Source organism: Cydia amplana, chromosome 18 (genome assembly GCF_948474715.1).
Source record: "Cydia amplana chromosome 18, ilCydAmpl1.1, whole genome shotgun sequence".
NCBI lineage: Eukaryota > Metazoa > Arthropoda > Insecta > Lepidoptera > Tortricidae > Cydia > Cydia amplana.
The window spans coordinates 2,729,622-2,738,798 of record NC_086086.1 but is presented as its reverse complement, the minus strand read 5'-3'; the positions used below and the strand labels follow the sequence as shown (position 1 = coordinate 2,738,798).

The following is a 9,177-nucleotide window of genomic DNA, read 5'->3' as shown; positions in this document are numbered from 1 at the left end:
TTCGCGTTTTTCTACACTATCATTTTATCACTGGAAGTTGGAAGTGGGAGGGGTCACCTACAGCCTACGCCTAGATAAGATAAGATAAAGTTTGTTCGCTACACAACAACTTTTGGATTAGTTCCAGTGGCAGTTGTTATGTTGTCTTTGAGTAACTGCTAACTTTTCTTTTGTAGTATCGTGCGTATTTAAAGTCCATTCACAAATTTCACAATAAAAATCTAACTAATATGGCAGCTTCTTCAGAACTTGTAAGCCTTGATGAGCTTGTAGCGAGTTCACTTTCAGGTCTGGCCCTGAATGAATTTAATAGAATTCACTACGGAAGGACTGATCACCACGCAATAAAAATTAAAGAAACCAACAAACAATTCGCTGCTGAAAACTCCTTTGATATTGCTGCTTATGAATTTCCTGCGAAGCAAGAAGAAACTAGAAACCCAAGATTAGTGAAAGTGGGGGTAGTTCAACATTCAATTGGCACAACTACCGATAAACCTATAGTAGAGCAGAGAGAGGCTATAATCAACAAAATTCGGAAAATTATCACTGCAGCTGGCGAAGAAGGGGTAAATGTCTTATGTTTACAAGAAGCATGGAGTATGCCGTTTGCGTTTTGTACTAGAGAGAAGCAACCTTGGTGCGAGTTTGCTGAATCTGCTGAAGATGGACCATGTACCCAATTTTTAAAAGACCTGGCTGTAAAGTATGACATGGTCATAGTGTCTCCTATTCTTGAAAGAGATGAAGCCCATGGTGAAACTATTTGGAATACTGCTGTAGTCATTAACGAACAGGGCAAAGTCATCGGAAAGCATAGGAAGAACCACATTCCTCGAGTTGGTGACTTCAATGAATCCACCTACTATTTTGAAGGCAACACTGGCCACCCTGTTTTTCAGACCAAGTTTGGCAAGATTGCTATAAACATTTGCTATGGCCGCCATCATCCTCAGAACTGGATGATGTTTGGTATAAATGGAGCAGAGATTGTGTTTAACCCATCGGCTACAGTGGCTGGCTTAAGCGAACATCTATGGGCGGTGGAGGCCCGTAATGCTGCCATTGCCAACAGCTACTTCACTGCTGCCATTAACAGAGTTGGAACAGAACAATTTCCCAATGAGTTTACTTCAGGAGATGGAAAACCTGCTCACAAGGAGTTTGGCCATTTCTATGGTTCAAGCTACGTGACTGCTCCCGATGGCTGCAGAACTCCTGGTTTGTCTAGAGTCAAGGATGGATTGCTGATTGCACAAATGGACTTGAATCTTTGTCGTCAGGTCAAAGATAAATGGGGTTTCACAATGACGCAGCGTCTAGATCTGTATGCTGAGAGCCTTGCCAAGGCTATTAAGCCTGATTACAAACCTCAAATTATTCGTAACAATTGATAATCTCATGTAACTACTTAACCCAATAAACGAATTGGCCAATATTTTTCTATATTATATTGTTACCTGTTATACTTTTACATTGTTTACATTTAAAATTTTATTGAAGATGTTTACTTTTTTATATGTTCTTTTTCTTTTTAAGTTTTACATACCTAATAAAGTGTTTATTCTAACATATCTTTTTTATTTGTATACAAAATAGTAGGTAGATCAAATAAAACTAACATATATAAAACATTGTGTAATGAGAATAATACAGAAGTGAGCTATACATAAATATAGGGACTGGAATGAGGTACATCCAGATAAATATAGAAATGATAATAACTTAATGGCTTAACTTCTGTGTGAACACACTGTTTCCACAGATATTTCACAATCAATTAAAAATTACAATCAAAGTTTCATCACCCTTCCTTCACTTCATATTTCAATGTACATAATTAGATGCAAAAAACATCTAAGGAGCTAAGAATAATCAAATGCTGCTTGAGACCAAATATTTAATAATATTCATCATAATACAAATTTGAAGATACACATTATCTTCATATATTATTTATTCATATCTACCTAACTTGCAATTGCACAGGCATTCATATACAAAGTTCAGCACCAGATTTACAGTAGAACTGAAGCTAGGAATAGGAAGATAGCTGCATGTACCCCAGATCCGTGATTTGTTTTATCACTAAGCACTAATGTTCTATGCAGTCTTTGCACGCATGGCTGCACGCTTGCCTGTGACAGCCTGGAAACCAGACTTGATGCTAGCAACAGAACAACGGGAACCGCAGGTCTCGCACTGAAGGAAGAACAACCGAGTATCTTTCTGTAAAATGGTATCGGGGGAGCGACAAGTATGGCATGTTACATATTCCTTGATATACCGACGTAACACATTCTCTATTTGTTTCTGCTGGAAGCGGCCCTTGATGATAAGCTGGCTGTTGCCGTCTACAGAGCCGCTGGTACCTAACTCGGCCAGTAAAAAGTCTAGTAAATGCTTAGGCTGACGATGCAATGTTTTGCAAATTTCTGTAAAGTTGGCAAAGGATGTCTTCTTTGTGCCAATTCTGACAACTTGAGGGGGTCGCATGATGAATTTCTGCTTCTTGCCGGAGACCATGCTGGGGTTCTTCTCGCGCATGATGTCGAATACGCGCTCGAGTAGCTCGTCGTACGTGTAGTCGCGGTCGGAACCCACCCAGTCCCCGTGCACGTCCTCCACGTTCTCTTTCTCCTCGTCGCGAAACTCCTCCTCGGCCATGAGCTCGTCCACGGTTTTCTTCTTCTTCTTTTTCTTGGCCGTGAAGTCTATGTCCAAGTCCAGGTCGTCCACCACCTCTTCCTCCTGCAGGGGCTCCTCGACCGGAGGCCTCTCTTCTCTCGTGTCCGGTAACGCATTCTCGATATCTTCCAAGTTAAAGGTCTTCTTTTTTTTTTTCTTCTTTTTACCGAAGTTGTCTAAATCAAGGTTATCGTCCTCTGGCACGTCGACGTCACCCGTGTCCACGGGAACCTCCATGCTCGTGCTCTCACCCTGTTCCGCGAGTGCGGCGTCCATGTCGAAGCCAGTCTTCTTCTTCTTCTTTTTCTTCAGAGAAGGATCGAATATCATATCGTCATCCATGGTTATTTAAAAAAATACTAGTCACACTTGATACGAAACTTGGTTATAAATCCCTGGCAGGTTGCTCCTGTCAAATCGTAAATTGCATCAGCTTTTGTCAGGGCTGACAACGTCTCAACAAAAAGAGCAGTTTGTTTTCATTGCGCACTTTATAATGACACGCATTTTAATACCATGCTCAAAAATTATTTGTAGTTTAACTATCATATAAAACGCCTTTTAAACGTCTAAATTCATACATAACCTCAAAACATCGAATTTCGCCATCAAAAATAAAATTAACTGAGGAATTAATAAATGGTACTCTAAAATGAATTTTATAAAAGTTCACAGAACGTTTCCAAGGCTAAAAAAGGTATTGCTCAGAAGATCTTCTCAGGCAGTAGCGCTTGATGACAATGAGTATACAGAAACCCCCGAATATCCTCCAATTCTGGATGTCTCCAAAGAAGGCGTGAAGCTTCGAAAGAGGGAAGCTAAAAATGAGAAATTAAAGAATTTGAAGACTGTCGAGGAAAAGCAGATAGCTTTAAATTTGCCCCGTTATTACGGTTGGGGTTCTGTTATGTTAACGGAAGACAAGGTGCCATATAACGCCCTGCCTATGGTGAAAAGTTACACAAGAACACACTTTGTAGCTCAAGATAAACTCCCAGATTTGTACGCAGAAGTGGCCCCCGCTGCGGACGGTGTAGTAGCGGAGATAAAGTCATTAGTGGAGGATGCCATTGCTATAGAACATGAAGGCTTACAGTAAGTTTTATAACTAAATTAGATCAATTTTTTGGTGACTTGTATAACTCAATATTTTTAATGTTGCAAACATAATCAAGTTGTCCTCATAGTCCCAACTTAGTACAAATTTACTCTAAATCAAGTTTTGAACTCTCATGGAGTTATTGAAGTTTCAAATAAGCTAAAATCACCCATAGACTTACATATATGTAAGGTTAACTACAATATTCAGTTATTATTTTACATTCTGTCAAGCTGCTTCTTTAATAACTCTTACCCTACCTTTATTGTTGTGAATTTGTTATGAAAATAATTAAAACATTATTTGTATACCTCATATATTACACTCTTAACTTCCAGGCGTAAATTCACACCTAATGACACTATAAAAACAGTGGAACATCAAAATGAGGATGCCTTGGCTAAAAACATAGCCAGACAAGTGAACAGGATTATCAGTAATAATTTATCAGATAAAGTACCACACATATTGCCAGCTCAGGTATGTTAAATATTCATTGAAGCATTCTTATATTTCCTTAGGAAAATTTTGACCTAACATGATCTGTTTCCTTTGATATAAACATAACTAAATTTAATGTATAGGTTGGTGGTCTGGATCTGGACCGCTGTCTGCCATTTGGTGACCCCTGATATAAGAGTATATAATGAGTAATGTATTTATTAATTGATATGAAATCAAATGAAAGATCTACAAGTATTAATTTGGACATCAATCTTTTTCAAACAAAGTCTTATAGGATTTATTTAGACCATAGGTCATTTTTCTAGCAGTAGAAAGAAGGTAAGCGATCTAGACATGTCTTTTAATTGAAAAACGCTTTTTGAAAATCAGTAACTATTGTTTATAAAAGCTGAAGAATATAAATGATCGTATTAGATTAATAATTGTTACATATTTGCCATGACTTATTTTTAAAACGTGTTATTCAATTAAAAGACACATCAAGATTGTTTACCTTTTTTCTAATGCTAAAAAAAACAAACTATAATGCAATTATTGATATATTTGTTTTTAATTCTAGGTAGATTATGATCCCCGGCATGAAGCATTCTGGTTCGTGGGAGGTGTACACCTCTCTAGAAGAGTAATCCGCAAAAGAGCCGAGTTCCCTTGGCAGAGGGATAAATTATTAGAGCCCAAAAATAGAACAGTGCAGTATTTAGGTAATGATTTACAGTTTTTGACGTGAAACGTCTTTAAAAACCCGTAGTAGAGGAGCCGGACCAAAAACCAAGTGTAACGAAAAGTGTTATGGCGCGGTGGCTTATATCTCTGTAACTGTAATACCTATATGTATAGTTATAACATCAGTGTATAGAGGAAAGTAGCCATTACTCGGAAATGCATGTTCCGCTGACATAGATGGCGCTGATACTACGCTAGAAACGACGCAATAGGAGCTAAAATGACCCCTATTTTCAGTGTTCATTTAGTAATTACTCATCAGCCCATTAACCGATTTCGGTAAAATTTGAGTCATTTGATAGATCTTATTCCATTTTAACGAAATAGGAGAAAAATAAAACACGCGAAATTATAATAAGCTGCAAAAGTTAAAAGAGTGACAGTTTTTACAGAAATTTTATCACTGCTCTTGTTTGAGGCCACTGTGTGCGAAAATTAAGGCGTAAAACTGACGCAAATTACCTGAAGTAGTAAGATAACGCAAATACGGTTCTTTACATACCACTTTTACCCTAGTGAAACCTGTTAATCTCCTCAAATAGTTCATTAGAATCTATGGCGGCGCGGCGGCGCGAGTTAGTAAGAACACGTAGAACGAACGTATGGCGGCTGCTTGACAATCTCGAGTTCCTATTCCTATTACTATCTTAGTTGAGTACTTTCTGCTGTATGGGTCAAACAAATTTTAGAAAAGGTCACTTCTGTGGACAATACATTAAAAGGTAACGACTCTGGTACGTATATCCCGACCTTTAAGTGTGAACGGCGCCGCAGGCGCCCTGTATGAAAGAGCGCGCCAAGCGCGCTGAATGTCGGGCTTCGCCCGACCTTTAAGTGAGAACGGCGCCGCAGGCGCCCTGTATGAAAGAGCGCGCGAAGCGCGCTGAATGTGCCCGACCTTTAAGTGTGAAGGGTGCCGCATTCTTTAAGTGTGACTAATAATGTTCATGTGCCAGCGCACCCGGTCGGCCTTCGGCCTTCGCACTTAGACACTTATACTATTGTTCTGTGATTAAGCACGCATCCTGGACGTTTCGGGTCTTCGGCCCTACGCGGAGCTCGGCCTTCGGCCTTCGCATTTAGACACGTTTACTACTATGACGCTTCGGGCCTTCGGCCCTACACAGAGCTCAGCTTTTCGGCTTTCTCATTAGCTATCGACACCAACGTTTCACGTCAACCATTGCGGCTGTGTCCCTGGCACAGCCTCTGTCATTTTTTTTTAAATGTAAAATTTATTAATAGCCCTAACAAATCTACTACCCTTAACCTTTTCCACGCCGTGTCAAACACAAACGCTGTCACTCAGACGCCACATCATTGAAGTGTCAAAACTGAAGTTGAACTTTATGTATATGCACGTAGGTCTATGTTGCTCTGTGGGGGCAGAGAGTGGAATGAAAAATTAACAATATTCAAAATCTTATCTTTCTTCATACTTTCATACTAAACAAATTTTTATCAAGCAGATACGTCTGCGTGCGATACTACAAATTTTTATATTAAAAGAAAAATGTAAAAAAATCGATTACAAAAAATAAAAATAAAAATTTCGATTTTTTTTTCGTATAAAAAAATATTCATGCTAAAATTTATTATAATTGGTTAAATCATTGGCCACGCTTTCTTTTTTGTAATATGACTGTTACGTTTATAAACATAAAATATAACATGTATTTTTCAACACTTCAGGTAAGCCACTGCTAGCGCTCAGAGGCCATTTACCTCTAAAGCCTTTGATGCCATACAGCGAAGCCACAAACCCAGAGTTCCAAGTGCCGAAATTCACATATGTGCCCCAGAATGTTGGATATGTAATGTCTCTAAGGCATGCTACCAACATACCAGGTAACAGAAAATGGACCTTATTATGTTGCCTTAATTCTTTGTGACAAACTAAATAAATTTGTGATTTAAGCCTCACTTGCAAGAAATTTCAATTTTTAACAAGCAGAAACGTCTGCGACCGATGCTAAGCTTAGAATAAATTTAAAAGTGGAAAAATTACTGTCTTTGCTGAGACTTGAACTCACGGCCTCTGGATCGATATTCCAGCGCTCTGCCATCTGATCCAGAAGCCGTGAGTTCAAGCCTCACCCAAGACAGTAATTTTTCCACTTTTTTAATTTATTCTAAGCTTAAAAGAAATTCGTTGGAAATTTTTTATATATTTGAAACGAAAATATTTACTCCCATATCATTTTTTTATTTCCTTAGTGGACTATAAATATGTACTTAAATTAAAATTACCAATTTTTTCCGCAGGTTATTGGCCTGGTGACTATGACGAGTTTGGCTTTCTTTCCATCCACGGCCGCGGCCATTTACTCAGCAGAAAACAATCCTTTGGACCCGAAGACAATATAGAGGCTCTTCACTGCCAAGCAATAAAAGCCAGTTTCGGCTGGCTGGCAGCCCAGGCCAACTATCAAGGGTTCACAACTTTCAATGACTTGACCTATCCTTTAGCAACACAAACAGTGATCACTAACGGGCAAATTTGGTCTTTATACGCTTACCAGCTCAACACTATACTTATGCATAGTGAGCATATAGACACAAACCCGAAGCATAACATTTGCTTCGGTACACAGCCTATGAAACTCTTCGACACAATTGAAGATGGAAAAGTGAAAGGCCTTAATGAAAACGTCTTGAAAATGCTCGTTCAGTTCTATATGAACACTCCGGAAGAACGAGATTATGACATGAAGCCTTACTTAGACAAGGAAGAATCAGTTATTGCTGATATTGAAGATGACAATAGAAGATGTTGGCTCGAAGAGACATATAAGCATTTAGTATCAAACAGACCCAAGCATTTATTACCCCCAGAAACATATCTCTGGGAGCGTATTTACAAAATACAGCATAACACTAGGTTCTTTGAGAAAAAGCGAAGGCCATTCGAGCTCGGTATTAACCCGTATAAGAGAAGGCTGAGTGACCATCTTCCCCCGTATATTCCGAAGGTACTTAGGCCGTATCCTAAGTGCCGAAAGAAGTTTGAGACGACTTACTATCCTAAAATATAAATAGGGTAAAGGAAGGTAATGATTGATGTTTTAGCACTTTTTACAATGTTAGGAAAAACATTACAAAATGCCAAGAAATTATTATGTCACACAAAAAAACATTGTTTTCCTTTATTCAAATCTAGTAATCATTAGTTTAGGTCTTACTAATAAAAAATGATTTAATAGAAGTTTTTTATTTGTATGTTATGTTTGTCCGTGTGGATGAGTAGGCCACATAAAACTGATTATTTTTGAAAACCGTATTGCCTTAGCAATAGAGTCCACAGTCCACCGCCACAACCCGGCTCGGGTTTTGACCATTATGGGTGCTGACAGAAACAGAAAAGTATTGTTATTTTATTTCCTTGTCACTCTTGGCAGCAAGATAGCAGAAATTTATCCGGTGTGACCGGATAGATCATTTAACCCCTTGCGGGTCTACTAAAATACTGTCAGAATAGTTACTAAGCCCGTTTCTACACTTGTAAGTTTTACTTACGTAAGTAGGGACACAGCTATACTAGAGAATGAGAGATGAATATCGTTATCTCATTCTAACAAATAGCTTTGTCCCTACTTACGTAAGTAAAACTTACAAGTGTAGAAACGGGCTAAGAGTCTGTAAGGAAAGAGAAGAGTCGTAGAATGTATTGGATCCCCTTTATTTCACATCTTTTCTCTCTCCATACTTCCTGAATGAAATAAATGAGGAAGAACCACTGGAGGAACGGACAGCGTCGCATTTTATAAGTTATAGTGTGTCAAAGGTCTGTTTGATTTCAAACATAGACAGAGAATCATACCATCTTTGTCTTACACTAGTACTAAAAAGAACAAAAAAGAAAAGGATGAGTATAGTTTTTTTTGTTCCTATTTACTGACAAGTTTTGGTTGACCCAGTATACAACCAAATTGTAAGAAAGAGAGGCAAACAGCGAACTTGGCTTTATAAAATGCGACTTTAAAATAACAAATATACAACTGCTGTCCCGTTGTAAACTGGCAACATAGTGCTTTTGACATTTGATGACCAATGATGAGCAGTATTTAGACTAGTGTTGCCAATAGATTCTCGTAAAAAATTTAAAGTGGTAGTAAGTCCTGCCCCAGGGTTGAGATTTCCTATAGAAACCTTGTGACCCGTAATTTTTATTTGCCTCTCTTTTTAACAGATCCCTATTTTGT

At 38.4% G+C, this 9,177-nt stretch overlaps 3 protein-coding genes across 3 annotated transcripts; 2 read left to right on the top strand and 1 right to left on the bottom strand.

The window, feature by feature from the left end:
• The first annotated feature begins 127 nt into the window (after positions 1 to 127).
• On the top strand, positions 128 to 1,520 carry LOC134656643 (uncharacterized). Its single transcript, XM_063512199.1, has one exon. The coding sequence runs from the start codon at positions 231 to 233 to the stop codon at positions 1,392 to 1,394; it is 1,164 nt and encodes a 387-aa protein (XP_063368269.1). The 5' UTR covers positions 128 to 230; the 3' UTR covers positions 1,395 to 1,520.
• Positions 1,521 to 1,882: 362 nt separating this feature from the next.
• On the bottom strand, positions 1,883 to 3,136 carry LOC134656644 (eukaryotic translation initiation factor 2 subunit 2). Its single transcript, XM_063512200.1, has one exon. The coding sequence runs from the start codon at positions 3,028 to 3,030 to the stop codon at positions 2,104 to 2,106; it is 927 nt and encodes a 308-aa protein (XP_063368270.1). The 5' UTR covers positions 3,031 to 3,136; the 3' UTR covers positions 1,883 to 2,103.
• A 121-nt stretch (positions 3,137 to 3,257) lies between these two features.
• Positions 3,258 to 8,036, top strand: LOC134656642 (large ribosomal subunit protein mL65). Its single transcript, XM_063512198.1, has 5 exons — positions 3,258 to 3,783; positions 4,126 to 4,267; positions 4,812 to 4,953; positions 6,668 to 6,823; positions 7,241 to 8,036. The coding sequence occupies exons 1-5, from the start codon at positions 3,341 to 3,343 to the stop codon at positions 8,008 to 8,010; spliced, it is 1,653 nt and encodes a 550-aa protein (XP_063368268.1). The 5' UTR covers positions 3,258 to 3,340; the 3' UTR covers positions 8,011 to 8,036.
• The last annotated feature ends 1,141 nt before the right edge of the window (positions 8,037 to 9,177 follow it).

Bases quoted from the DNA above. Each gene is read 5' to 3' on its own strand.
- LOC134656643 (XM_063512199.1), top strand. From the start codon at position 231: ATGGCAGCTTCTTCAGAACTTGTAAGCCTTGATGAGCTTGTAGCGAGT.
- LOC134656644 (XM_063512200.1), bottom strand. From the start codon at position 3,030: ATGGATGACGATATGATATTCGATCCTTCTCTGAAGAAAAAGAAGAAG.
- LOC134656642 (XM_063512198.1), top strand. From the start codon at position 3,341: ATGAATTTTATAAAAGTTCACAGAACGTTTCCAAGGCTAAAAAAGGTA. The intron at 3,784-4,125 runs GTAAGTTTTATA...CTTAACTTCCAG, and splicing joins ATAGAACATGAAGGCTTACA to GCGTAAATTCACACCTAATG. The intron at 4,954-6,667 runs GTAATGATTTAC...TCAACACTTCAG, and splicing joins TAGAACAGTGCAGTATTTAG to GTAAGCCACTGCTAGCGCTC.